General features: G+C 48.7%; 4 protein-coding genes across 18 annotated transcripts in view; 1 reads left to right on the top strand and 3 right to left on the bottom strand.

The window, feature by feature from the left end:
• Positions 1–11,073, bottom strand: part of ACACB (acetyl-CoA carboxylase beta) — a 126,923-nt gene extending 115,850 nt beyond the window's left edge. The window contains exons 1-6 of the mRNA XM_081546020.1: positions 10,842–11,073; positions 9,996–10,202; positions 9,176–9,271; positions 6,497–6,594; positions 5,804–5,892; positions 4,608–4,786 (exon numbers count right to left, since the gene is read on the bottom strand). The gene's annotated coding sequence lies outside the window, so the exon portion shown is untranslated. The remainder of the gene's footprint in view (positions 1–4,607; positions 4,787–5,803; positions 5,893–6,496; positions 6,595–9,175; positions 9,272–9,995; positions 10,203–10,841) is intronic.
• UNG (uracil DNA glycosylase) lies at positions 34–11,073 on the bottom strand. The gene is made up of 7 exons (XM_081546099.1): positions 10,842–11,073; positions 9,996–10,202; positions 9,176–9,271; positions 6,497–6,594; positions 5,804–5,892; positions 4,608–4,786; positions 34–1,179 (listed from the first exon to the last, which is right to left on the bottom strand). Exons 1-7 carry the CDS (start codon positions 10,968–10,970, stop codon positions 1,039–1,041), a joined length of 939 nt encoding a protein of 312 aa, XP_081402225.1. The 5' UTR covers positions 10,971–11,073; the 3' UTR covers positions 34–1,038.
• ALKBH2 (alkB homolog 2, alpha-ketoglutarate dependent dioxygenase) lies at positions 10,664–18,740 on the top strand. Of its 12 annotated transcripts, none has more exons than XM_081546101.1 (5): positions 10,675–11,034; positions 13,241–13,672; positions 15,080–15,172; positions 15,265–15,463; positions 17,366–18,740. In XM_081546101.1, the coding sequence occupies exons 2-5, from the start codon at positions 13,396–13,398 to the stop codon at positions 17,670–17,672; spliced, it is 876 nt and encodes a 291-aa protein (XP_081402227.1). In that variant the 5' UTR covers positions 10,675–11,034; positions 13,241–13,395; the 3' UTR covers positions 17,673–18,740. The 12 variants fall into 12 exon arrangements, with proteins under 12 accessions (XP_081402235.1, XP_081402227.1, XP_081402231.1 ...); XM_081546103.1 differs by lacking the exon at positions 10,675–11,034 and adding an exon at positions 12,089–12,650; XM_081546102.1 differs by lacking the exon at positions 10,675–11,034 and adding an exon at positions 12,689–12,954.
• The window catches only part of USP30 (ubiquitin specific peptidase 30), a 23,152-nt gene continuing 13,023 nt past the window's right edge, over positions 17,870–27,998 (bottom strand). For 2 of the 4 annotated variants that reach the window (XM_081546050.1, XM_081546051.1), the window contains exons 7-13: positions 27,447–27,541; positions 25,273–25,332; positions 24,700–24,786; positions 23,420–23,500; positions 23,063–23,282; positions 20,795–20,915; positions 17,870–20,352 (exon numbers count right to left, since the gene is read on the bottom strand). In XM_081546050.1, coding sequence (XP_081402176.1) covers positions 20,088–20,352; positions 20,795–20,915; positions 23,063–23,282; positions 23,420–23,500; positions 24,700–24,786; positions 25,273–25,332; positions 27,447–27,541 — 929 coding nt within the window. In that variant the 3' untranslated portion in view covers positions 17,870–20,087. The remainder of the gene's footprint in view (positions 20,353–20,794; positions 20,916–23,062; positions 23,283–23,419; positions 23,501–24,699; positions 24,787–25,272; positions 25,333–27,446; positions 27,542–27,998) is intronic. The other 2 variants (XM_081546052.1, XM_081546053.1) reach the window with 1 other exon arrangement.

Raw genomic sequence — 27,998 nt, 5'->3', positions numbered from 1 at the left:
ATCCGCCCAGGGCCCAGAAGAACTAGGCACAAATGAAACTTCAACAGTCTTTTATTATAAAACTCAGGCGGCTTTAAACCCAGCTGGGTTAACCCAGTTTATAGCGAAACCATGTCATCTGGGGATGGAGGTGCGCACCTAGTAAAGGCTGTCTCTTAAAAAGAGGATTAAAAATATATACATATCTGCGTATCAAAAAAAGCAAAATTCACCAGTGTCGCAGAAAAGAAAAATCCTAAGTGATTTCAGTCCAACCCCCTCCACTCTAAATGAAAAAGCAGCATTGGCAGTCTCTGCTGGCTCAAAAACTCCAACTCAGGATGTACCCAGGAAGAAAGCATTTCTTTCCTCTTAAAAACACTTTCTGCTTTATGTTCAACCTCCAGAGCTTACTCCTTAGAAACATCTGAAGAATTACTCTATAAACAAGACCCAGTTTGCTTTTCTCAGCTTCTATTCACTGAAAGTTCATACCAAGGATAGTTCCTTAACAATTTTCACCTCTACTACAGGCAGGAAGTCAATCCCTAATTTCTGAGAATCAGCAAAATATCCTCAGGCTTCCTGAGGGCTCCATGAAAGACCACAGTTCAGACTGAAATGCCAGAGTAGGCAAAGGGGGCCTTTCCAAATAAAATCAGTCAGCATCCCCAAACCTAAAGTCTAACCTATCAGGTAAAAAACAAGCAGCAGCTGGCTGTAACAGAAGGGGCTTATCTCCCTGCTCTAACCATGAAGGTGGTAACAAAGGGGAAGAGAGTCAGTACTCGACCTCACCTCCCTTCCGGGAAGCCTGAGCCACAGCTGCTGTAGTCCAGTTATTTCTAGCTGAATAAAGCCGCCACTCCCAGGCAGCCTAGCTCACAGCTGCTCCGCTGGAAACATGTTCCCTTGTGCAGGGTGCTTGAGAACCACAAGGGAGATTTTCTTACTTCGACTTCATAAACAACCAATACTTCTATTTCGCAGCTTGTAAAAAACTGCTCAGAGACCCCAATCCCCAGGGTCAACGTCACCCCCAGGATCCAGGTCACAAGGTCACAGGTCCTTCCAGTTGATGGGCTCTTTGCCAGACTTCTGCAGCAGCTCGTTGGTTTTAGAGAAATGCCTGCATCCGAAGAAGCCCCTGTACACCGACAGCGGTGAGGGGTGCGCAGTCTGCAGCACGTGGTGCCGCTTCTGAAAGAGGAGACAGGTGAGACCATGGGGGCACATTTGGGTGAGACCATAGGGGCACATTTGGGTGAGACCATAGGGGCACATTTGGAAATGCCAAACCACACTGGCATTTGCCCTTTCCATCAGCTCTGCCGCTCCACTGTGCCAGCTCTCAATTTGCAGTGTCCGCACAAGTCTGTGCGTGCATTTATCCTCCGTTGGCTGGTAGAGCCACCACCCGGGGAGGAGGCTCCGAGAAAGCAGCAGACCCCTCCCTCTCCACCTTCTGCTGGGTACTCCGTGTGGGATGTGTGGGTGTCTGTGTCCTCCTACAACCCAGCAGTCCCACTGCTGAAACTGCCTCTGGTAAGGAACTCAGCAATGCACGCATCTCCACAAACATGCAGGGACAAAGAGGGGCGCAGCTGCGCAGCTCCTAGCCGGTAAAAGCTGCTGTAAACCCAGTGCTGTGTGTGCAGAAGATAACACATATTTTTCTAAAGGTTCTGACAACGCGACACCACATAGCGACCAGAACAACAAGGTCAAGCTCTAATGCTGACATAAGACCTCTAAACTCTGTCACGGGTGGTAAAAGAGAGACAAGAAGGGATAAATGCATTAAAAAAAACACAAAAAACTCCCAGAGGAGGGGGAGCAGATAAGACCCAAGACACTAATACAGTAGTTCCTTTAGGGAAAAGAGTAGAAGGCATTTCCTTTCCAATCTGTACCTTGCTTTGCTGTTTTAATCATCTCACCACAAAACTGGAATACTTCAAATTTATTAAAATGTCACCTGTAGATAACTGAGTGGGAAGATCCTGGACCATTTTTGTTTTCTTTCTGATTCTTTCCTGTGTTTAACTAAAAATCACCCAACAAGTCGTTTCTGTCTCAGACGGTAAAGAATGCTCCGGCAGTGGATGAGACCCAGGTCGATCCCTGCTCGGGAAGACCCCCTGGAGGAGGGCAGTAGAACGGCAACCCACTCCAGTATCCCCGCCTGGAGAATCCACGGCCAGAGAAGCCTGGCGGGCCACAGTTCGTGAGGTCACAGGGAGTCAGATACAACTAAGCAACTGACACAGCACCCTGCAAATAACTGTCTTTCAAGACACGGCTGCTTTCAAGGAGTTCGGTCCAGGAGCGGCTGCTGGGGGTGCCGGGCAGCCTGGATTCAGGCGCTGGCCCTGCTGTTCAGCAGTGGGGCACCCTCCAGGGAGCCACTGACCATCTCTAGGCCACTTTTCAGCCGTGGCCTGGGAGTAACAGCAGGGACAGCTTGGGAAGACCCCATGAAGAACAAAGCTGGGTCTTGTGCACAGAGCATCAGGAAGGGATGCAGGCCAGGTCCCTGAACACGCAAGCGGTGTGCACTCCGAAGGACAAGTCAGCAGCCAGCCCGGAGCACACAAAGACCTCCACGTGCTAGACAAAGGCAGGCAGGGGAGTGGGGCACCCACGAGAAACCAAGGTGGCTCAGGGGGCCTGGAGTTCAGAGTCTGAGAGGCAGGCCGAGACCCCTAGGCCCCAGCTGGTGACCCCAGTCAAGGCCTTTCAGGGAGAAGGCGTCTGAGCGCTCTGGGCAAGATGAGATGAGGCCGACCTGAGGCTAAGGTAGGCAGGTGGGGAGTGGCTGAGAGAAGAAAGGCTGTGAATGGCTGGTGTGTCTGTGAGGTGGGGGTAGGTGGGAGACGGAGGGAGAAGGGGAAGAGAGAGGGCTAGGACATGTGTGATTATTTACTTTCAAGCCAAACCGTATTTAATACTACAGATTACAGATGTACTGAGCAAGGACGCTTCTGACCACAAACCTCCCTAAGACGGAGACTGGAAATGACTCCCACACACATTTCGTTACCTAGATAAGCAGACCTTACCGAGCAGTTAGTTCATTTATGCCGGGTTTTATTCCTACTATTGCCTCCCCAAAAGAAAAACACCTGAAAATATCCTGCTCACTCACAAAGAACCTTTACAGAGAAAAATTAAGACGGAACCCACTTCAGAGAAAATGGAGAGGATAAGCGGCATGCAAGTCCAGTCTCTAGACCCGAACTCGATGGCTGGCTTGGAACCCTCGCCCACAGGCCCACCCAGGTGAGCGGGATGCTCACATCAGACTCAGAAGCTCCCCTCACCACAAGTGAGTGGGCAAGTGACCTCGCCTCCCTGAGCCCGGTACAAAGGGGAGTCCGGGTATCCCCCATGCCTTGCCCCGGACACAGCCTTTGTTAAGATTAGGTGAGTCGCTGCGTAAGAAGTGCTGGACTTGCTCCGACAGGGCTTCAGCATGTTTGCACATCTCTGACACACCGTCAACTGCCAGGCTGCCTTGATTTATCCCTTTACTTCACTTACTGAAGTGTCTACACTATCATTTCTCCACCCAGCTTCACTGCCCAATTCAGTGCCTCCAGCAGCCCAAGCTAAGCACTCCTCCTTGCTGCCCGCCTCCCTTCCTCCCGGCCCCACAACCAGTCTCCAGTCTCCTTCAAACCAGCTTTACCTGCAGTCCATGACAGGCATCCCAGAGAAACACCAGGGCTCAGCCCAGATGGGTGGCAGGATTGGGGTGGTTTTAGGACAGGGTTAAAGGGCAGGAGGGAAAGGATTGCAGGAAGACTTCAGGTGGGCTTTTTTTGGTCAAGGCGCATGTGGGGATTCGACTAGGGCTCGAACCCCAGGCCCCCAACCCCAGGCCCCCTGCAGTGGAAGCACGCGTTTTTAACTTTTTAGGATGACTTCTGGTTTTACATCTCAGTTAACTGGGTATACACGGGTGCTTCGGTAAGTGGAGAAGGAAGGAACAATTAGGGGAGGATGTGGGGAGGGCAGTGACTGAAGAGCTGGGTTAGTGGTGCCAGGGACTGGTAACCAGAGCACCGACAGTGTTTTCATGGGGGAAGTTAAATTTGCGCTGAAGTGGGACTCTTCGTGTTTTCTATATACCCTCAAACTTGTTGAAAGCAAGAGACTTACCTGACTCATCATTTACTGCATCGTTTGTTACATGAATAGAACCCGAGGACCTGTGTAGTCTTCCATGTATATGGCAAGTTTATGCCAGTGTTATCAACTGCATCTAAGCAGAAGCTGGCAACTGCTTTCCTCATTACACAACTAATCATTTCATCTGAGGTCTGTTCAGTTTTCCTTCTTGCTTTGTTTTGGCCTCACCATGTGACACATGGGATCTTAGTTCCCCAATCAGGGGTGGAACCCAGACCCCCTGCATTGGGAGCAAGAGGTCTTAACCACTGGACCGCCAGCAAAGTCCTTGAGTTCTGTTCAATTTTTGATGGGAAACCTAATACTATCATAGTCGTAAGGAAAAATAAGCTTCATTTTAAGAAATGGATTTTCTGGGACCACATAACTGAAATTCTTAGAATTCTCTAGCCTGGTTTAAACTATTAAAAAAACAAAAACCCCACACAACATACCCTATCAATGGCACTGCCCTTCTTCTGAGCGTAAGAGCCCCAGAGTAAGAAGACAAGGCCATTGGCGTTCTGATTGAGCCACGACACAACGGCATCGGTGAACTGTTCCCAACCTCTGTCTTTATGAGAATTGGCCTGATGCGCCCGGACTGTGAGGACAGCGTTGAGCAGGAGAACACCTGTGAACACAGCGAAAAAGTGGTTTCCAGGGAGGCTGAAACGTGGAATCTAAAATACGACACAAATGAACATGTCTACGAAATAAAAACAGACTCACAGATAACAGAGAACAGACTTGTGGATGCCAAGGGGGAGGGATAAATTGGAAGTCTAGGGTTAGCAGATGCAAACTATTACATATATGATGGGTAAGCAACAAGGTCCTGCATAGCACAGGGGACTCTATATCAACATCTTGTGATAAACCACAATGAATAAGAATATCAAAAAGAATCTGTATAATGGAGTCACTTTGCTATACAGCAGAAATAACACAACATCGTAAAATCAACTATATATCAATAAAATTTAAAGAAAAAAAGAGGCCAAAAGGAGTCAGCCCAAAAACCAATAATGAGCTCAGTGAATAACAAAACTAGGTAGCATCAGGACAGGATCAGTAGGTGCCTCCGGGCAAGATTTATTTTCACCTCTACACTTTCAACATCTTCTGAGTGTGCAATCATACATTATATCCATCATGGGAAATAATTGTTAAAAAAATATATACATATGTATCCTAAGTGACATGAAATAACCTCAGAATTTAACACAAGGAAGCCAAGACATTTCGCTGAAACAAAAATCTCGTTGCAAGAAAACAAAGAGTAAATATTCTTTCCTTTTCCTGGTTCTAGTTTATTTGTTCAGAAAAAAAGAAAGTCCTGTAGATAGGCATTAAAGACACACAACACAAGCTGTGTATAGAAATGAGAAAACTGCAGCTGCCTTCTGAATGGTCCAAGTGGGTAAACATGAAGTATGGATGCCAAGGAACCAATTTTCTCTTTCACATTACAAATAAAACATGAGAAACACTGACTGCAGGATGAGATACATTTCTTGACTTAAACTTAGCCATTTTACTAGAGCTCTCTAGTTCTACACGGCTAACTTTTAAAAATGTAAGCCGGCCGGACAGAAAAGAGAAGACTCTTGAAATCCACCCAAAACACATCTAGCAGTGGTTGGCTCACCTTGTTTGGCCCATCCGGATAAATCTCCATGACCAGGCTGAACAAAACCATCTATGTCTGTAGACAGCTCTTTATAAATGTTTTCCAAACTGAAAGCAAGCCAGAAGAAAAACAAAAACCCCAGAATCTTAAGCATCATTCTGAAAGTTTAGGACCCACCAGCACACACGCAAATTATGGCCTGCAAAGCCAGCCCTCGGGGTTGCCCTTCCTTCTTTCTGACAGGCACACCTGCTGAACACCTTTACTTCAGTCACTGCTAGGGTTTAGGGAAGAGAACTTTGGAAAACCCAGCAAATTAGCCCAGGATTTACCACCACCCTCAAGTGATGGGTTTAAAGTTTATATCTTTAATAAGTTTATTATATTTACAAATGATACGTGAAATCCTTCAAAGCAGGGGTTCTTGACCAGAGGTGATTTCTGCCCTCTGGGGGACTTCTGGAAACGTCTGAAGACATTTTTTATCATCACAAGTCGGGGGCAGTACTGCTGGCCAGGGGTGCTGCTGAATATCATACAGGGCAGCCCCAGCGCCCACAACAAAGAACCAGCCCCAAACGTCAGGAGTGCCGAGAATGAGAAATCCTGCTCCAAAGGCGAGTGAAGGTCCCACAGACAGGCGCACCTGTAACCTGCAAAGCACACATCTGAAAGCAGTCATGACTGGAGCCCCCCGTACAGCCTGCCTACCTGGGCGGGGGCGGCACAGGTCTCTGAACACTGAAGCACAGCCCGTGAGCTTGATTGGGTCCGTGATATGGATCCTGTCCCAATATTACGACCTTCACCTGTGAACACCAGATGGCGAGGATCAAACAGTGTGGCACCGGCGGTGTGAATGAACAGCTGGCTGCTGCTAACTTACACAACAGGACACTGTGAGGGCAAGGGCAGCCCCCCGCCTGACCCCACTCAGGGCCCCCGGAAGGGAGGAGGTGTGACCTGGCACTGTGGCTTTGCATTACCAAGTTATCCTTCCCTCAGTCACCTGCTGCAACACCCCCTCCCTTCTCCGACCTGGATGTTTGAAACAATTGGGGATCAACTTTGCTTCCATCCCCTTCGTTTTTCAAATTACAAAAGGAGTTACGCCCTTGTCACAGTATGACCATCCAGAAACATACCAACAAGTCACTTCTATCCCATCTTGATCCAATTGTTTATTATCACCCATATAATGAGGGTCACTGGACTCACCACTCTATAGTTCTTGTGTTTCTCATGTCATACGTTCTGAGCCTCCTTTAAGTCAACAGACCTCAATCATTAACAGGCAGTCAGTTGGATTCCCAATTTTTTCCCTTACAAAAAACAATGAGGTAAACATCCTACTATATGTATCTTTACATACGGTTGCTTTTTTTTTTTTTGGCCATGCCATGTGGCATGCAGGATCTTATTAATAGTTCCGTGACCAGGGATGGAACCTGTGCCCCCTGTATTGGAAGTGAGGAGTCCTAACCACTGGATGCCAGGAAAGTCCCATTGTTGCTTTTATTTCTATGGAATAGATTCAGAAGATTGGAGTTGCTGGTCAGAGGATAAGTGTATTCAGACATATGCCAGATAGCTTTTCGACAAATTAAAGCAATTCCCATCCGCTAGCTGCATTATGAAGGTGCCTGTTCCTCTGGACAGGTACACAGAGGAGATACTGCGGGTTTGATTCCAGATCTTCTCATTAAGCGAATATGGCAATAAAACAAGTCACGTAAATGTTTTGGTTCCCAAGTGCATGCACTGTACTAACTGTCCAACTGCATGTGATCAAAAAAAAGCACAGATCTTATTAACAAGTACTTTATGACTAAAAAATGCTAGCCATCATTTGTCAGTGAAAGCTTGCCACAAAACTTCAATTTGTAAAAATCACAGTTATCTGTGAAGTGCAATAAAACGAGGTCTGTCTGTGTCCTCTTAAGGGATGGACTCAAAGGAGATTGAGGTCACTGTCAAGGTTGGTGTTAACATACTGCTAGGCCTTTTGATGGGTGCCCACCCACCTCTCTTCATACCCACACTTCTGTCATGTTCCTTCTTAAAATCTTCTTCCATAGCTGAAGTACACTTTACCCTTCAGAATCCAGACTGGACCCGGCCACTTTCGTGGACCTCTCTGTCCCCCCGGTTGGTACCCACATGGGCCCCAGCATATTCTTGATGCAACCCATTCAGCAGCAAAGCTTTCCTGTTCTGGTCCTGGATAACGGCCTCAGCGGAGCCAGGTAACATCCTAGCCGTCCATACGTTCATGGGCAAAGAAGCCCCCCGGGCCATCTGATCCTCAGAAGTTCCATCCTCTTTTCTTATTCTTTCTTTATAATATTGCTCGTTGATATTCAAAACAGCACATACTTAAAACAAGGGGTAAACCAGTACTGAATTTAATAGGACTTAGGGTTTTTTTTTTTAAACTTTATAAACAAGGCGATATGTTCGAAGTACTTGCTCTAAAATGAAAATTATGAAGTTTGCTAAGTTCTAGGAGTGGCAATCTTATCATGATGGCTTCCTCAACAATTTCACTTCTCTTTAAGACACTTATTAAGTCATGAGATTCCCACCCTCAGCTTATAAAATCAGTAAGGAAAAAGGAGAACAAAAAATAGAACACGTCCAGTGGAAGCAGATACTGAAAGTTAGAGGAAATTCACATCACAGAGGTAGTAGGGGACAGGTTTCCTTCCGGGAGGTACCAGAGACGGGTCTAGTTAGCAAAAGACAGAAGTGAGGAGAGAGTCACCGCCCAGGCCAGCTCCAAACCAGGAGGATGGGAGCTGGAGATGAGGCTGGAAAGCAGCATGTGTCTGTACTCACACTCAGCTGTGAACTTGCTATGAACTATGCAAAGGCACAATCAAGCTTCTGAACAGGAGTCTGAGGCGACCAGAGCTCCCAATGAGCAGCCATTGCACACAATGAACTAAAGCAAAGAGATGTCTTTAACAGATATGTTCAGGCCAGAAGTCAGCTATAAGACAGTGTGGTTAGACAGAAAGAACACTGAGCTACCAGTCAAGGTGGAGTTGCCAGGAACCAGCTGAAAGACACTTAACTGCTTCCTGCCTCAGTTTTCCCACCACCGCAATACCTCGCATGCGCATGCGGTCCGTTTCAGAATTAAAGATAAAAAAATTTAAAAAAAAGAAAAAAAACCAGAAGTCATTGCACATAGCCTATGCACAAACTTTTCTTTTTTTGTTGCATAAATGGCACACAGTAAAGACAGCCTGCCAAACCTCACAATTTCAGTGTTATTTCTAAATTATGAATAGTGGTTAAACTCCACTGCCCCCAATTAAGAAATGCCATTTGAATCCTACTCCCTTCTACTAATTTTAGTAAAATTCATCCACAACTTGTACTTACGTCTCTTATGTCACACATTTGGGTCCACGTGAAGACTTGGTGAGGGGGAGGGTAAACAGTGTAATGTTTTCTTTCTTCTGCAACAAATCCCATAAGCTGATGGAAAGATAAACTAGGTTTACAAACCAAATTCTCACAGGAAAGCGTAAGAATTCAATAATTAAGAACTATCATCTAAATCTTTTCCAAGTCTTATACCCAAATTCTGCTGGGAAAATCCGCAACAGTCCCCGCAGCCCACCAACGTTTCAGTTCTCTCGGGCTTTCTTTGGGCTGGGTCCAAGTTGATTGGCTCTGCGGCCCCGATTTCCCGCGGGTGCAAACCCCGCCCTCTTTTTTTTTTTTTTCAAACCCAGGTTTTAGTCTGTAGGGTTTGTGGTTTTACTTCGCCACTCTTTCCTTGAGAGTAGACTAAGTAACTAAACTCTTTCCTTAAGAGTAGTCTAAGTAACTAAACTAAGTCTAAGTAACTAAAGGTTAGTAGAAGCTGTGATAGTTATCACAACATTGTAAAGCAACCACACGCCAATAAAAAAAATTAAAACCCAGCGCAGTAAAAAATAAAAAATTAAAATATAAATAGTAGTGACATTTAAAAAATTATCTTAAAATTATTTTTAAAAACTAAAGAAGCTATGATATCATCTCACAGCCTTTTAAAAACCTTAAACCACAGATTGAAAACACCTTAACTGTATTTTACCCGCTGAACATGAAAAGAGCGTTGAAGGAGAGAAAGCAAGAGCCACGAAAGCAATCTCGCACAACCGTGGGCTTGGCCCGCTCTATGCAACAAGACGCCCGCAGCCTCCAAGTTTACCTTTATGAAGTATGGCTTCCCGAACTCCCCACTGAGGTGCTTCTTCCAACTCTCGCCAAAACCCACCGGCACGTTACGCGCCGCGAGTCTGAGCAGCGCGGCCGCCTTGTTCCTCTGGATGCGGATCAACTGCTCCGGGCTCAGCGGCGACGAGGGCGGCGTGCCAGGCTCCTCTGGCCCGGCCCGGGGCTTCTTGGCGGGGCTGGCCTGTAAGCGGTCCCCGTAGAGGCGGCTCACCAGCTGCAGCGGGCCTCTCCCGGGCACCCGCAGCTTCCGCCCCCAGCCCAACGGCCCCGGGCAGAGGACCCCCATTCGTGGGGGGTTTTAGCCCCGGGGACCCAGGGCTGATCCCGGTCAGGCACTAGCAGGCCGCGGCCCGCATTTTCAAGTCTGGTACCAAAACAACGCGGGAGCAGAAGGGTTTGCGAGGAAAACTCGCGGCGCCTCGCGAGAGGTTGGCTGGGAATGGGGCTCGGGAGAGGCCCCGCCCCCTCGCGTCCCCACGCGATCTTTTCGCGGCAAAACCTTCCCCTCCAGGACCCACCTCCTCCCTCCTCTGATTGGATGGCGGGCCGGCCCCCTCGTCTCTGATTGGCGGCGTGGGCCCCGAGGCTCGCCCCCATTGGCTGGCCCCTCAGCATGGCCGCCGATGGGGCGCCAAGGCGGCTGTTTTGAACACGTGGAGGCGGCCCCCTTCCACCCAGTCAGTTGCCCATTCATTCCTGCAACCCGCTCGGTTGGGGTCCCTCTCGCGGGGTCCGCCGCCCTCCTCATCCCTCTCACCCTTTTCGGCCTCCCTGACCCATGGCCCCAAGAGAGGTCCCCCCGCTCCCAACCGCTCCTCACCGCCACATCCCCGCTCTGAGCTACGGCCGCAACGCCGGTCCCTGGGTCGGCCGGCTCGGGGCTGCGGGCACTTCGCTTCCTGGTGGGGTTCGGGGAGAAGAAGGAATACAGCGTCTTCTGGCCGATCATTCCGAAGCCGAGAAAGAAGCCCACGCGCGCCGCCCGGGGTCCCGCGAGTTTGGCGCCAGCCGAGGTGGTCAACAGTTGGCGCCAAGCGGCCCGCGCATGCTCCGATTGGGATTCTGGGCGGGGGGCGGCGGAGGCCCCAGCGCGCATGTCCGGGAGGGGCTGCGGAGCGAGAGCCCTGGGGCCTAGTGGGGCTTTGAATTGTGTTTGGAAAGGGCGGAGTTCCTTAGGTCGGTTCACTCAGCTATTTGACTGTTTTATTCATTATTCTCAGCCACAGTCCCTCTGCCTTGGGCAAGTCCCTTCACCTTTCAGCCAGTAAAAAGAACTTCAAGTCCTGCCCCTTAGGGTTGCTATGGGAGTGAAATTAGCATTCAAATTAACTATACTTCAATTTTTTATTTTAATGGTTTAAAAAAAACAGTCACGGAACGTCCCCAGTTTGTCCCTCCTGTGGTCTTTACACCTTGCGGGCGCTGTCCCCCTGCCTGGAAAACTTTAAGTCTCTACTCGACACCCGTCCTCTGAAGGACCTTCCGCTGCCCCACTTTCTAGCCCGACACCATTTATAGCTTCATCCAAAATGATCTTACTTAGGGACTTCCCTGGCGGTCCAGTGGTTAGGCCTCCGTGCTTCTAGTGCAGGGGTACAGGTTCGACCCCTCATCAGGGAAATAGGATTCCACATGGTGCATGCCCCCCCCCAATGATCTTATTCTCTCCTTGCTTATTTCTGTCTCCAGCCGTTTTAAATTATTTTTAAAAATAGTAACATAAAAGCCACTTTGAAAAACAGTTTGGCAATTTTGTATCAGGTAACACATACACTCGTCTGTCCTTAGGATTTCCCAGCCAAGAATACTGCAGTGGGTTGCCATTTTCTTCTCCAGGGGATCTTCCCCATCCAGGAATCGAACCCGCGGTTTTTATGTCTCCTGCAATGGCAAGCGGGTTCTTTACCACTAGCGCCATCTGGGAAGCCCATTTAACCCATAGACTTACCATGTGCCCCTGCAATCCCATTCCTAACTATTTACCTGAGTGAAATTAGAATCTCTATTCACAGGAGAGCTTGTACATGAATAGATATAGTGACCATATCTGGATTTTCCCCAAACTAGAAACAACCCAAATGCCCCTCAAGTGGCAAGTGGGTGAAGGAACTGTAGAGAGAAAATAATCAAAAACCGGCGATGATGAAAGCTGACGTTTGTTTGGAGAACAGAAGCATCGTCTCACACATCCTCTCGTTATTTAATCCTCATGGCATGGGTTTTGTAGTTCCCACTGTGCAGAGGAGGCAATTCAAGCCCAGAGATGTTAAGGGATTTGTAGGAACCACACAGCTTCAGTGGAGTAGACAGAAGTGGAAGTTACAAGGGTCTGATTGCAGAATTCGTGTTCCTACCTACGACAATATGCTGGTGGCCCAGCTCCCTGTCGGGACACCAAATTAATCTCCAGGGAGAGATGACATCAACCAACAGCTCCCAAACCACTGGTGATCCCGCTCAGAGGCGAAACAAGTAACTTGACCCTGCATCACCGTGGTGCTTGCAAAGCGCCCGGAAGGCCAACAGGTGGCGCCCGAAGACCGCCCACGGCTTTGTTCTGCAACTGTGCCTGGATTTTCTCCAGATCGCCGCTGCTATCTACCCGGAAGCAGTTCTGTGGTCGGGGCGGGTAAAAGTTTTCTCTTCCCCGCCAGCGCTTTCTAGAGCGTCTACAGGAATTGGAGCTTAGCGGGTGCTGAGATTTTAAAGGGAACCCTCAGCACCACCACCCACGCACGTATTACAGTTATTTCCTATCAGAATTCGGCGTGCAAGCAAGCACGTTTAACCGTTGTTAAACGTTTAGATTCTGAATCATGTCCATTTAAGGATCGCAATACTTAATCTGTTAATACTTGTGTGGGTGGGCCCGTCAGTTATACACCCCCGTCCTTTGCAGAGCGACAGGGGGAGAGAGAGACATGCTTTTCTGGGTGAATTTGGGCAAACCCCTCCTCCTCTCACCGTGTCACTTTCCCAGGTATAAAGTGAGGGTTTGGATAGTAGTTTTCAAGTTTGCCAGTGGCATGTGAATTCCGCGGGGGCGGGGAGGGGAGAGTTATTTCTTTAAAGTTCCTATGTTGGGGGGGGGGTGGCGGGCACGTGAGTTTTGCAAACTAGGCAGCTGATTCTGATACCAACCCCGGGTGTGGGAGACCCCTGACCAGATCACCTCTGAGGGATCCTTCCAGCCTTAACCTCCTCTTACTTCCTTTATAGGACTTGGTGTTAAACTTTAAAATGAAACCTTAAAAACGGGAGGAATGCCACTGTGGGACCACTTTGCAGAGTAGATTTTGGCGTTTGGGACAGACCCTGGGCAATCTGTCTTGGCCTGGCCACCAGCTCCCAGGTCTTCGCTTTGTGGAGACAACATGGACAAATTCCTGGTGAAGGGGGCTGTCCGGGGCCTTAAGAGAAAGACGGAGCAAGAGCAGACTGGAGGAGGCCCGGCAGGGTTGGCAGAAGCGGAGGGAAACGGCAAGAAAAAGCCCAAGAGAGCAGCCCCGGGGAATGGAGTTGACTCGGCAGGCCTCAGCTGGCGGCGCATTCGAGCCGAGGGCCTGGACTGCGATTATACAGTCCTGTTTGGCAAAGCCGAAGCAGACGAGATTTTCCAAGAGCTGGAGAAAGAAGTGGAATATTTCACAGGTAAGCAGGGAACGGTGGGGGTGTGTGTGGAAGACTGGTTTGAACACACTACTGGTCTGTGCTTAGAGAAATCTGAACTTAGGAGCCATTAATAACAGATTCCAGCACAAGCTGGAATCAAGATTGCCGGAAAAAATATCAATAACCTCAGATATGCAGATGATACTACCCATATGGCAGAAAGCAAAGAGGAACTAAAGAGCCTCTTTAGTTCTCAAGTGAAAGAGGAGAGTGAAAAAGTTGACTTAAAACTCAACATTCAGAAAACTAAGATCATAGCATCCAGTCCCATCACTTCATGGCAAATACACGGGGAAACAATAGAAACAGTGAGAGACTTTAATTTTGGGGGCTCCAAAATCACTGCAGATGGTAACTGCATGAAATAAAAGACGCTTGCTCCTTAGAAGAAAAGTTTTGACCAACCTAGACGGCATGTTAAAAAGCAGACATTACTTTGCCAACAAAGGTCTGTCTAGTCAAAGCTATAGTTCTTCCAGTAGTCATGTATGAATGTGAGAGTTGAACTATAAGGAAAGCTGAGCACCGAAGAATTGATGGTTTTGAACTGTGGTGTTGGAGAAGACTCTTGAGAGTCCCTTGGACTGCAAGAAGATCCAACCAATCCATCCTAAAGGAAATCAGTCCTGAATATTCATTGGAAGGACTGATGCTGAAGCTGAAACTCCACCTGATGTGAAGAACTGATTCATTTGAAAAGACCCTGATGCTGGCAAAGATTGAAGGCAGGAAGAGAAGGGGATGACGGAGGATGAGATGGTTTAATGGCATCACTTACGTGATGGACATGAGTTTGAGTAAGCTCTGGGAGTTGGTGATGGACAGGGAAACCTGGCGTGTTGCAGTCCATGGGGTCGCAGAGTCGGACATGACTGAGCCACTGAACTGAATAACGGATGAGTTTGTTAATTAATACATACTCCTGGCACCTCTGGGCCAAGCACCTGACTGGGTGCTTGGGATACAAACTTAATAGGAATCGCCTGTCCGCTGAGAGCTGGGAAGTTACCAGGTAATTCCTGTGCACCAGTTCTCAGCATCACCCGGAGGACTTTGTTGCTTGTGAGCAGTCCATTGCGGGCCCCGCCCCCTGCAGTCTAGTATCCGCTTTCCAGTGCTGCTGATGCTGGAACCCACACTGAGAGCCACTGCAAGGTGGCAGAGCCCGGGGGAGTGGAGAAACGCCCACGGAGAGCCAGCCTCCATCGAGAGCCGCATTAGCACCATCTTCCCTGGATGCCCACACTCCTTCATCCCCACAGTTGGCAACATCACCATGCTAGGATGTAACCTCCCTTCATATTGCTCTAATTTCAGTCTGTTTTTTCTGGTTCTGCTGAGCAATTAAGTTATGGTGTTTTGTTTTTGTTTTTTAAATTGGACTAGGGCCGTTTCTCCGTGTCGGACAAGAATCACTGCCCTCACGGGAAGGCTTTGGGGGAGCCACGATCATTTTTGAGGAGGAGGTCCTCGGCCAGAGTAATAGATGTTATTCCTGTTGTGCTTTCGTTCCTGAATGCTCAGGAAGCCAGTGTAGATTTCTGAGGTCGTGCCATGTTCCCCCTGCACAGGTGCGCTGGCCAGGGTCCAGGTGTTTGGGAAGTGGCACAATGTCCCAAGGAAGCAGGCAACGTACGGCGACACTGGGCTGACCTACACCTTTTCAGGCCTCACTCTGTCTCCGAAGCCCTGGATCCCCATTCTAGAGCGTGTCCGGGATCGTGTTTCTCTTGTGACTGGACAGACCTTCAACTTTGTGCTCGTCAACAGGTGACACTCTCTTTACTTTTTGTTTTTTTCCAGGAGCATGGACTGGATTTTATAAATCTTCTGTCTCTTCCAAAAGGAAGAATTTAGGATTCCACTGTATTTTACTCATTTGTACAACAAATAATTCTTTAGTATTGTTGGGGACCTAGTAGTGGAACAGCACAAGCATTTTGTCTTTATGGAGCGCTCACCTTGGGTGGGGGGAGCTTCCCAGGTGGCTCGGTGGTAAAGAATCCGCCTGCCAGTGCAGGAGACGTGGGTTCGATCCCTGGGCTGGGAAGATCCCCTGGAGGAGAGCATGGCAACGCACTTCAGTATTCTTACCTGGAGAATCCCATGGACTGAGGGGGTCATGGGGTCCATGACCTCATGGACTGTGGGATTATAAAGAGTCAGATGGGACTGAACACTCACGCATGCGCCTTGGTGGGCAGGGAGAGGCTGAGAACTGATGAACAGGTGAACAGGATACCTTCAGTCGCTGATAAATGTCTTGTAGAAAATTAAACAGGCTGATCTAAGAACATCTGGGAGGAAGGAGTCTGGGTTTTTCAACAGCACTCGATGCTTTCAGCCAAATAATCCTCTTCTTGGGGCTGACTTCTGTGGTGTCAGATGTTGGGCAGCATCCCTGACCTCCACCGACCAGATGCTGGGAGCTCCCTGTGGATGAGAAATGGTTCCCTGCTGTATCAGCACACGGAGGATTCGGGGCCACTGCAGCCGCCCCCAGCTGTGAGCACTGAGGGAACACAGGATAGAGACATACCTGTTGGCAGGCCCTCGGCCACGGCAGCTGCCTCCAATGGTGCACCAGCAGGAACTCAGGCTGGGAAAGAACAGGATACTGGCCCCATGTCGCTGAGGTGCATGTCAAAGGAATGATTTCAGTGAGCCCAGATTCTTGCATTTTCCCATACATAGAAAACACTGAACTCATTAACCTGTGATGTCTGGTTTTCTTTAACAAGAATCTTTTGATGTTCCGACTACCTGGTTTTTGTTGCAAAACCCCTCTGTATCCTGGCTCCTGCCTTATCTCTTTGGGGCCATCCCTCAGAGCTGAGAGACTGTCTCCAGGGCTTAAGTCCTCCGTTCTGTCTGCAGAAGGAAACACAGTTTTCAACTTTTAGGTTGTGCATTTTTTTCAAGGGTCCCTTTGGAGCAACGGAAGGTCTCCAGACATCGCTTGAGTGCCCCAGGGAGGGCAAAATTGCCCTGGTTGAGAACTTGGGGTTTAGGGGAAGATGGTTAGAGGAGGGGTCATGGAGGGGTGACATTTGAGCTGATATCTAAACCAAGGGAACGTGAGCCCCACAGGCCTCTGCAGGGAGAGCAGAGGGAGTTTGGAGTGTCTGTGGAGTGGAAATCCCACTGGTGGTGCCAGGAAACAGTGTATGAAGGAAAGGGGGGTGTGGGGTGAGCTCAGCTCAGAGGTGGGCAGGGGCCAGGCAGGGAACACAGATTTTACTCTAAGTATAGAGAGAAGGCATCTTGCGTGATAAAGGTTTACAAATATGAATCGGGGGACTGTTAAGATGTGTGTTTGGCCTCTATCGATGTGTGTGGGGTTTTTTTTTTTGGCCGCACCGTGTGACTTATGGGATCTTAGTTCCCCAACCAAGGACCAAACCTGGGCCATGGCAGTGGAAGCGTGGAACCCTGACCACTGGACCACCCGGGAATGCCCTATTGGTGGGCTTTTTTAAAGCCTGTGATCAAAGAGGGCTGATAACAAAGTGAAAGGCTTGCTTCACCATGTAGACCAGGTGCGGCCCTTCAGCCCCTGCAGGAACCTGGGTTTGTGGCACTGTTTCCTGGCTGGCGGACGAGGACTCTGGGTGTGGGTGGTGTGTTTCCAGAGAGGACTGTTCTGTGAACTCGCTCATTTTCTCACTATAGGTACAAAGACGGCCAGGACCACATTGGTGAGCACAGGGATGACGAGAGAGAACTGGCTCCCGGAAGCCCCATCGCCTCTGTCTCCTTTGGGGCCTGCAGAGACTTCTTCTTCCGGCATAAGGATTCCCGGGGGAAGCACCCGTCCCGGAGGCTGGCGGTGGTCAGGCTCCAGCTGGCCCACGGCAGCCTACTCATGATGAACCACCCAACCAACACTCACTGGTACCACAGTCTCCCGGTCCGAAAGAAGGTTCTGGCTCCCCGGGTCAATCTGACATTTCGGAAAATCCTGCGTACTACAAAGTGAACAACATTGTTAACAGCGAGTGCTTCTGTCGGCTCCTTCGCTCTCCACTCCTAGAGGGAGCTGCTGTATCTTTTACCAACAGGGAACACAGAACGGGTTTCACCCAAGTGCAGGGCTTCTTACGGGTACAACACAGAACTCAGAGAAAGAGAATGTTTGTATCAGACTGGTGAATTATGAAAGAATACCAGCTGATGTTTTTCCTAACAAAATGATTTTTTTATTGCTATAATACAGCAGATACAAAAGGTATCTTTAGCAAATACATAAATCAGCAGTTATTATGGCATAAACTATGAGTTTGACTCAGGTTTTTGCAAAAAAAGAAGTGACTCTCTAAATAACTGAATGCTAGAAATAAGATTATTTGGCTGCTAACTAATGCCTAATAATTTACAATATGAGAAAGCCGCCCTTAAGTCAGGGGTAGAGCATGTGCCTGGAGATCATTCACATTTATAGCCGTAGCCGTGGCTCAGTCCCTGGCCTCTGACCAAAGGTCTGCTTACAACCAAACGTTCAAAGGAGGCACTCTTCACAGCCGGCAGCTCTTTGACAGCAGATTTCAGAGTGCGGGGCGGCAGAAGGGCAGGCACACAAAGCTACGCTTGGCCAGGCAGGTGAAGGCCATGCGACCTGGGCACGTGTTGCCCCCGACGCGGGTGTCACGGGGACGCTCCTTTCACCATGAGAGCCGGGGTCTGCGATGAAGTCGGGAAGGGACGTCTGCCGGGAGCAGAGCAGAAGCTTCACGCTGCTTCTTTCTCCCTGATGCTCACTGTCTGGAGAAACTTCACAGTCTGGTTCTGTCCATAGCAAGACTTCCCAGTCCTCGGGATATACACACACCTGGCCCGGTGGAACAGGGACCGCCTGGGCCTCCGATGGGTTCAGCTGACAACAAGGTCTTGCCTGGGAGTGTTGCCAGCCCGCCCACCAGGGGAAGCATGGTCCTCAGCCTGACCTCAGGTGACCTGGATGCACCTGATGCCAAATCTTAACCTCTGAGGAGTCAGTCTGGATTTGGTATCCTTTCTTTTTTAAATAAAAAAATCTAGCTAAAACATAGATACCGCTGTGTCCTCAAAATTCCTTTGGCCCTGCGCTGCCTTCATGAGACTGACCTGAGGAAGTGGGGGGATGATCAGATGGGGCCTTCTGTATGAGGTACTGGAAACCAACACGTGTAGAATATGGATCTAGGACAGGATGATGGGACTAGGTGTCAGCCGCCGTTGTATGTTTCAAAAGTTTTCTTAAACTTCTTTTTTGTGGGACAGGCTGGACTTTGATGGCCGTGAAATCGAACTCTTCGCTTTACAGATGAGGAAACTGAGGTGTGGAGAGGTGGCAGCCCCGAGTGAGGTCCGCGCCCTTCCTTCTGAATCCAGCTCTCGCGCGGAGGCCGGGATTGTCTGTCTGTCTGTCTGTCATGGCCCCCGGCTCCACCGGTAAACCTCAGGAGCTCCACGTGGGCAATAAATAAATAGATGAGGGTAGTGGTCCACGGTGGGTCCTGGCGTGAGAAAGGGTTTTCTATGGAGACGGTGGTCGTGGGTGCAGTGCAGAGGCTGCCAGGTTCTGGCTGTCCGGGCAGTTATATGATAAGCGGTGGCCACGCCTCTCAGCGTCCAGGACAGGAAAGATGACAGCAGCAAGGAAGCTGGTCACTGTCACTGATGAAGTAGAGAAAGAATTCCCCTGAGGGGCAGGTTTGGCAGATGAGCTTTCACTACATATAAAGACTCTGAAAGGTTAGAAAAAGACATACAAAAGGGGAAGGTGGGTGTGCGCCAGGCGTCTTCTGAATTGTCCCTTTGTCTCCATTCAGTCACTCTGGAAGGATCAGAGCTTTGCAAAAATTGTTAGTGTGACTCTCAGGTGAGGTCTGTTTTCCAGAAGGGACGTGCTACAAAAGCAGTTGAGAGTGAAAGGCACTTTTTTTCTTTGAAATTGTTGCCTTTAATGATTTCACTAATTCATCCGTTTTCGTGGGCCTTGCTTGCTTATTAAAAATAAAAGATCTATGCTGAAGCCCTGGAGGATCAGACAGAGTTAACTCCCCTTTGAGAACACCTGATGCATCAGAATATATTAAAAAAAAGGTGGCTTCTGGAGTCTGGTTTCTTTTAATTACCTGTATCGGGTGAGTGACAAGACACAGTCTAGACACACACGGCGCCCGGTGCCGCCGCCCTGGTGCCCACGGGCAAGCTGTGCGGGGAGGGGTGGGGGCCTCATCTGCTGTGAATCAGGGCTGCCAGTTCCTCTGTGGAGCCTGCTCTTCCACCACACCAGAAGGCCGCAGGACTCGAGTGGGGCTGCTCGCACGCACGCACGCACACACGCCACACACACACGCAGACACACAGGGATGGGACAGTGCCGGCTCTCCAGCCCTGGGGCGGGGCAGGGTCATTCCTCAGACTTGTACTCCCGACCCTGCGGCTGCATCTTGGAGAGAACACGCTCGTAGAACAGGAGGTAGGCGCTGGAGGACAGCACCTCCTGCAGGCTGGCCTTGCGGACAGTGTCGTCAGAGACCCACAGCCACTGGCTGCTGGCGGAGAGGGGGCTCTTGGCCGAGGGCGGGGAGCGCCGGTAGGTCACGAAGTGTCCAGAATGCATGTCCCCGTGGTGGACGACCACAGCCATCAGCTGGAAGAGGTATGTGGAGGAGCTGAATGGTAGGAACAAACGCCAGTGGTTTACAAATACAACGAGGAAGGTTTAGAGGCAAAAGCAAAGAGTAAGAGGACCCTAGCTGGATTCAACGATGGAGGGGACTGATACCAATGGCACAGCCACACAGCTAGATGCTATAAAATCGTTAAAATGCAGACCTCTATTGACTGGCCTGGTAAGCCGTCCACTCTGTCAGTGTACCTATATTATGTGGTATATGCGCCCACACACACACCTTTACAGAGAGGAAAACGAAGATTTAACTAGTGACCTCTGGGTGATGTCCCAGAGATATATTTTATTTCTTTATACTCTGTGTATCTACTTTCTTATATATGTACATGTATATACACATACCCATAATATTTACAATTTATGGACTTTATAATTCTTATTTTTAAAGCGATCAGTGAATGAGGCTTGGAAGAGTGGCTCACCTGTAGTCAGGAACAGCTGGGAGGGGGAAAGGCATGGGGGTTGGCAGGGCGGGCAACAAAGACGGGGAGCAGGCGCCATTCATGAAAATCTGTGTTTTGGGGCCCCCCAGGTGATTCCGAACTGCAACAGAAAAAGGCCCGAGGCGATTAAGATGAGCAGCGGCTCTGGGTAAACAAAACATGGTTTTTGCTTAGCTTGAGATTTAACTCCCTGATAAGACTACAAAGGAAAAACAGATACTTGATTTTGTACTATGTTGATTCATAAAACTTCCTACTTTTTTTGTCTCCACCTGCTTTACTCCCAAATAGGAAAACTGTATCCCACTCCCAGCCTCCTGCTCACTGTGACTGCTTTGTGGATCTTTGAGATTTCCAGGCCTGGCTGCTGAAGCTACGTGTCAGAGCCAAGCAGTGGCCCGCTTACTGGCCTTCTGACCGAAACCAAGGCTTCTCAAACTTAAGGCTCTGGTCACCCTTTGTGGGGGACTCTCCAGGGTGCTTGCAGGATGCTGAGCAGCACCTCTGGCCTCCACTCACAGCAGCGCCTCCACTCACAGCAGCGCCTCCTTTGCCAGCTATGACAACCAAACACGTCACCAGGCCCAGCCCTGTGTCCCCTGGGGGCCAGACTCCCTGCTGAAAAGCACTGATCCAAACATTCTCTCTTCTCCGACTGTCAGCTTCTGAGAAGCAGCAGTCGGAGACAGCGGGGATGTGTTCATGGGTGCAGACGAGATAATTAAGGAAATGTTTACATCTCTTCTCCTTTCAACTGTCATGTTTGGGGGCCTTTAATACCGACTAGCTCACTGTTGGCCTCTTTAACCACCATGCTCTGAACACTAGCAGACCTGTGCCCCCGCCTGGGAGAAGAGAAAGCGAGGCCAAGAGGTCCCTGATTTAAAACTAGGCCCTCTTCCCACCACTGCTGCTCTCTACTCTCCAAGTTAACTACGGATCTGCTGAGAAAGGACAAAGCTCTGTCCCCCTGTGAATGATGTCCTGCCAGGCCACACAGCTGGATGTAAAAAGGAGTGACAGTAGTGAGGGGGTGGAGACTTCCCTGGTGGTCAGTGGGTAAGACTGTGCTCCCAGTGCAGGGGGCCCAGGTTCGATCCCTGGTCAGGGAACTAGATCCCACATGCCACAACTAAGACCTGGTGTGGCCAAATAAATAAATAAAAATAAATAATTAAAAAAAAAAAGAAAAGAAAAGTAGTGAGGGGCGCTAGGTGGGGAAAGGCCAGGGTGCAGGGAAGACAGTCCTGGCTTGACTAGGAGCAGCAAACAGGGTGGAGGGTGGAATGGGACGAGATGTTCAGGCTTGGAGCCTTTAAAGTCAGTGGGTTTTCCCTCATTAATAAAGAACTAAACACATTACATAGAAGGCCTTTACTGTCTGGACCCATCACTCAGCCTCTGGAAGCCTCGGTTCTCTCTTCAGTGAGACTGAAGGTGTTAACAGCAACCTGGCTTCACTGGTGCCTGAGTCAAGGATTAACCTCAAGGGAGGATTGTAATGGGATCGGATAAATCAGCAATTCAGTAAAGAAGTAGCAACCCAAGAAAGATGTTTAGGGATCTTCAGCCAGGACACCACCTCCCCATGTTTCCTGTCTAAAGGAGGTGATGAGAGGGAGGTTCAAGAGGGAGGAGATATATGTATACCTATAGCTGATTCCCTGGTGGCTCAGATGGTTAAGAATCCACCTGCAACGTGGGAGACTTGGGCTCGATCTCTGGGTTGGGAATATCCCCTGGAGGAGGAAATGGCAACCCTCACCAGTATTCTTGCCTGGGGAATTCTATGGACAGAGGAGCCTAGCAGGCTACAGTCCATGGGTCACAAAGAGTCGGACATGACTAAGTGACTTTGACACATAGCTGATTCACATTTTTGTACAGCAGAAACCAACACAGCATTATAAAGTAATTATCCTCCAATTAAAAATTGAATATATATATATAAACTAGGTGACTGTATGGGGGCAGAAAAGAGAAGAAATTCAGTGGAATGAGGTGAGTCAATTATTATTTAGCCAGAAGATCAGAAAGCAACCTTCCACTCCCCCGCCTGTGTGTTTCCATCCGTCATAGAGCTTTTAAAAACTAGACATCACTGTATCATTTTAACCTCTTTTATGAAACCCTCCTTCTCTCACCCCCAGTCCTGCTGTTCTCAAGAATGTAAGCGTCATCGGGCAAGCCTGGCCCTCAAGGCGCCAGGGCCTGGAGGGTCCTTCTCTCTGCCCCTTGGACACGCACCTGACTTGGGGGCTGCCGGCCCGTCCTGTAGCTCCAGCACGGGCCCTGCCTTCTCGCACCGCTCGGGGCTGCGGTGAGCGGGCTTGTGTCCCAGGAGGTGGTACTTGTAGATGTCCATCATCAGGAACTCGCCGAACTGCACGTGCTCGTGCCGCTTCAGGGGCGTGCCGTGGCTGGACCAGCTCAGCCGCTGCAAGTGGATGCATAGGCACTGCGGGAGCTGCGGCGGGAGAGACGGAAGGAGCGGAGGGTCGGAGCGGGACCGGGGTCCCGAGCAGAGCGGGCCCCGGGGGCCCCCGAGCAGAGCGGGATCCGGGGCCCAGAACAGAGCAGGCCAGGTGTGCGGCGTAGGCTCACCTTCCCCAGTTTTAACTGTTTGACAAATGTGGTCCTCTGGTGTTCCACCTTCTCCCCATTCAGTGTCCCTTTTGCCTCAATCTGAAATAAAAGAAACATCTCTCTGAAGAAATTCTTGAAACAGGACCCTCAGGGAGAGCAGAGGGGCAGGCTGAAGATATCCCAGCATTCTCTGGGCACTTGGCATCCACCTGCTGAAGGAACTCAGCAGCCCTGATATTTGCAAGTTGGTTTCACTGTTTTAAATGGGCTTCCCTGGTAGTTCAGCTGGTAAAGAATCCACCTTTAATGCAGGAGACCCCAGCTGGATTCCTAGGTCAGGAAGATCCGCTGGAGAAAGGAAAGGCTACCCACTCCAGTATTCTTGGGCTTCCCTGGTGGCTCAGCTGGTAAAGAATCCACCTGCAATGCGGGAGACCTGGGTTTGATCCCTGGGTTGGGAAGATCCCCTGGAGAAGGGAACGGCTACCCACTCCAGTATTCTGGCCTCAGGAATTCCATGGACTGCATAGTCCATGAGGTTGCAAAGAATCGGACATGACTAAGTGACTTTTGCTTTCACTGTTTTAAAGAGGATGAGATGGTTGGATGGCATCACCAATTCAATGGACATGAGTTTGAACAAACTCTGGGAGATAGTGAAGGACAGGGAAGCATGGCAAACTGTAGTCCATGGGGTCCCCAAGAGTCACCAATTCAATGGACATGAGTTTGAGCAAACTCTGGGAGATAGTGAAGGACAGGGAAGCATGGCATACTGTAGTCCATGGGGTCGCCAAGAGTCGGACATGACTTAGCGACTGAACAAAAACAATAGTCATTAAATAACTGTGACCGTGGCAGCAAAAGAAACAAAGAGGCCACAATGAAACTCTGGCACTGGCTGCCTGTCATCTGTTTTGTTTTGTGTCTTCAAAAATTCTTTCCCATATACTTCCTCTTAATTCAGAGGATGACATTCAATTGCCTGGGGCAGTTGGGCAGGAGTGAGACAGGTGGGCATGGAGGGGACTGTAGCAAATTGGAGCGGGCATGTCTCACCTCAAAGCATATGATTCAATTTTTTTCCTTTAAACATTCTGTGAATGAAACAACTCATCTGGGAAAAAGATAGTCCGTGGGCTGCCAATTTTCTAAGCAAGTGAGGTGGAGGTGGCTGTGGCTGTGGCTGCAGGGAGCCTCTAGGCCAGTCAACAGAGCTCAGGGCTAAGGGTATGCGAGGCCCTGTATCTGGACACGGGGGCCAGCTTGGGAGATGGCGGCTGGGGTTAAAGTCATACCTTCGTACAGTTGTCACAGACGACATCCCGCACGGATTCCGACGAGATGAAGTGGTGGAGGCAGTGGTCCAGGGTCAGTGGATGACCCTACGGCACGAGAAGCACATTAATGATTACAATTCAAGGAGAGCCGCACTGACACTCTCAACAGGGCGAGGCCCAGAGCTTTATCCTGCTCAGGCAGGCAGCGAGGCTTCACAGACACAAGTGGGTGTTTCCCGAACAAAACGGGGAGCTCAGAGCATCCTAGATCTGTTATTCTGGACGATTCAAGGATATGAGGACCCAATACTGCAGAAAAGTATGCGCTTCCCTGCTGTTTTACGCATCTTTGAACTTGAGAGGTGTGTGTATATGTATTCAACAAGGCCAAAATTTCTGCAGCAAGAGAGAAACCACCTTCTTCTTCCCCTAGACAGGTCGTGGTAACCACAGATTAAAACTAAGACAGGTTCAACCAACTATGTGTCTTGAGTCATGTATAGTACCTGAGTTGCCCAAGACGCCTCAAAGCCCTTTCAGATTCAGACGTCTCTGAAACAGACCCGAAATAAACCAGAGATTGGTACATACCCATGTGGCGGCTGGAATACTGAGTGAAAGACTGTCGAAGGTATCAAATCGAACGGGACTCTGAAAAATAAATTGCAGGAAATACAGAAAGGACTTAGGTTCAAGTCAAAGTTTTATAAGTGGGAAGATATATGCCTATAAAACAGCTTCATATTTACACATCCAACAGTAACATAGTCAAGCATAATGTACTTACCAAGAAGCAAAGTCTATTAAGAACAACTTTGTAAACATAAGAACTGCAATAATACTAAAGGACAGCTTGGAAAAACTGTACAATAACATATCTGACCCAGCAAAATGGGGATATTATCCTAAGGAAATAACCATGGACAACATAACTACAAGGATGTAGTTATCACAGCACCATTTATAACAGCAAAACGTGAATGGGTGAAACTTCTACGGAATGATAAAGTAAATTATATCATGTCCACATGGAATGGAATACTATATTTAAAATACTGTAGTAGAAGTATACATGGTTACACAGAAAGATGCACATGTAAAAAACAGATGACAAAATGCATTTAATAAGAGTTCCTGCTTTGGGGACTTCCCTGGTGGCCCAGTGGTTAAGAATTTGCCTGCCAATGCAGGACACATGAGTTCGATCCCTGGTCCAGGAAGATCCCACATGCCATGAAGCAACTAAGCCCGTGCTCCACAACTACACAGCCGATGCTCTAGAGCCCGTGCTCTGCAACAAGAGAGGCCACTGCAATGACAAGCCTGCACACCGCAGCAAAGACCAGTCCCTGCCGGCTGCAACTAGAGACAACACACACACAGCAGTGAAGACCCAGCACAGCCAAAAGTAAACAGATAATTTTATTTATAAATAAAATAATAAATACTAAAATCAATAAAGAACTTATTAAAAAAAGATTCAACATCATTAGTCACCCAGTCATGTTCAACTCTTTGCAACCCCATGGACTGTAGCCCGCCAGGCTCCCCTGTCCATGGGATTCTCCATGCAAGAATACTGGAGTGGGTTGCCATGCCCTCCTCCAGGGGATCTTCTCGACCCAGGGATCAAACCAGCATCTCTTACATCTCCCACATTGGCAGGAAACGTGGGAAGCCCCAGTTCTCACGGTAAGGCCAATTAAAACCACAATGTTGAGAAAAAAGAAAAAATGAGACAGCAAGTTGCACACAAGAGAATGGGTATAAATAAAAACTTAGATAACAAGTGTTGGTGAGGATGTAGAAAAATTTGAAACTTCATTCACTGCTGGTGGAAATGGAAAAATAGTCTGGCAGTCTCTCAAAAGGTTAAACTTAGAGTTACTATATGAGCTAGCAATTCCATGCCCAGGGAAATACTAAAGAGAGATAAAAACATGTTCCCACAAAAATATGCACATAACTATTCACATTAGCATTATACACAGTAGCTGAAAAGTAGAAACAACTCAAATGTCCATCAACTGATGACTGGATAAACAAAATGTGGTCTAGTCATACAGTAGAATATTACTTGGTAATAAAGAGGAATAAAGCACTGGTACAGGCTACGACATGGAAGAACCCTGAAAACATCATGCTGAGTCAAAGAAGCGAGTCTCAGGGCACCATACATTGTATGATTCCATTTATATGAAATGTCCCGAGCAGACAAATCTATAAAGACAGAAAGTAGATTAGTGGTTTCCTAGGGCTGACAGTGTGAGGAGAAACAAGAAAGGAAGCTAATGGGTACAGGGTTGGTTTTTTCATGTGTGTGGTGGGGGGGATGATAACAATATTCTAAAATTGACTGAGGTGACAGCCCTACAATTCTCTACTTTTGCATCATGTTCAAAATTTTGCATAATAACATTTTAAAATCTCAGAAACAAAACACACACACATACACACACCAAAACTAAACAAACAAAAAAAACCAGCCCTAGAATCTGTTGTGTTCACCACGAGTATAGACCCAACCTTAGGACTCAAAACCCTGCCAATCCACAATGGGTCTGCTGGTCTTGGTACAGAAAATGCCATCTGAGAGTCAACTGGTATGTCAGCACTGACCAAACGTGGGCAGTCAGTTGACTAAGCACAGAGACCCCAGAAAATCACAAAAGCCAGACACCAATGTCAGTCTGCACACTCTGGTTCCTTCATGAATCTTAAATAAAACCTTGCCAGAAAATATCAGGCATTGGTAGTGTATTTACCTGGTGCTCACAGTGTTTGCAGACCATGTTACTCGTGAGTCTTCCGTGAAAAGGATGCTGAGACTTCCAGTGGTTGGACGTGGGATGTGGTGACCCTGGAACACAGAACACCTCTGGATAGGCCACCTCTAGCCCTTTGGCACCAATTTCAAAATTCACCCCCCTTCTTAGTACGTGGTACAAACACCCTCTTTGAAAAAAAAGTTTCTGGACTTCCCAGGCAGTCCATTGGTTAAGACTCCACGCTTTCACTGCATGGAGACTGGACTTGATCCCTGGTCAGGGAGCTAAGATCCTGCATGCCACGAGGCAAGGCCAAAAGAAAACAAAGGCAGGAAAAAAAAAAAAGACTTCTGAAAACATCAGAATAAGCAGGTTCTAAAGAACTGGGGTTTGGGGGGATAGGATGGGGGTTAGTGGAATAAATACAGCGGTGTGGTGTGCTAGTTAGAACCACAGGCTGGAAGACAGGTCGGCCTGGGCTGGGTCCTGGCTTTGCTTCTTTAGTCATGGGACCCAGGGCCAGACTTCAAGTTTATAAGCCTCAGTTTT

The sequence above is a fragment of the Giraffa tippelskirchi genome, chromosome 11, assembly GCF_054371585.1.
Source record: "Giraffa tippelskirchi isolate mGirTip1 chromosome 11, T2T-mGirTip1v1.2.pri, whole genome shotgun sequence".
NCBI lineage: Eukaryota > Metazoa > Chordata > Mammalia > Artiodactyla > Giraffidae > Giraffa > Giraffa tippelskirchi.
Note: the sequence above shows the minus strand (reverse complement) of the source record. Positions and strands in the feature narration are given on the sequence as shown.

Bases quoted from the DNA above. Each gene is read 5' to 3' on its own strand.
- UNG (XM_081546099.1), bottom strand. From the start codon at position 10,970: ATGATCGGCCAGAAGACGCTGTATTCCTTCTTCTCCCCGAACCCCACC. The intron at 10,203-10,841 runs GTGAGGAGCGGT...GACCGCTTACAG, and splicing joins CTCAGAGCGGGGATGTGGCG to GCCAGCCCCGCCAAGAAGCC. The intron at 5,893-6,496 runs GTAGGCAGGCTG...GCTTGCTTTCAG, and splicing joins CCTGTGCCGCCCCCGCCCAG to TTTGGAAAACATTTATAAAG.
- ALKBH2 (XM_081546101.1), top strand. From the start codon at position 13,396: ATGGACAAATTCCTGGTGAAGGGGGCTGTCCGGGGCCTTAAGAGAAAG. The intron at 15,173-15,264 runs GTAATAGATGTT...CCCCCTGCACAG, and splicing joins GGAGGAGGTCCTCGGCCAGA to GTGCGCTGGCCAGGGTCCAG. The intron at 15,464-17,365 runs GTGACACTCTCT...TTCTCACTATAG, and splicing joins AACTTTGTGCTCGTCAACAG to GTACAAAGACGGCCAGGACC.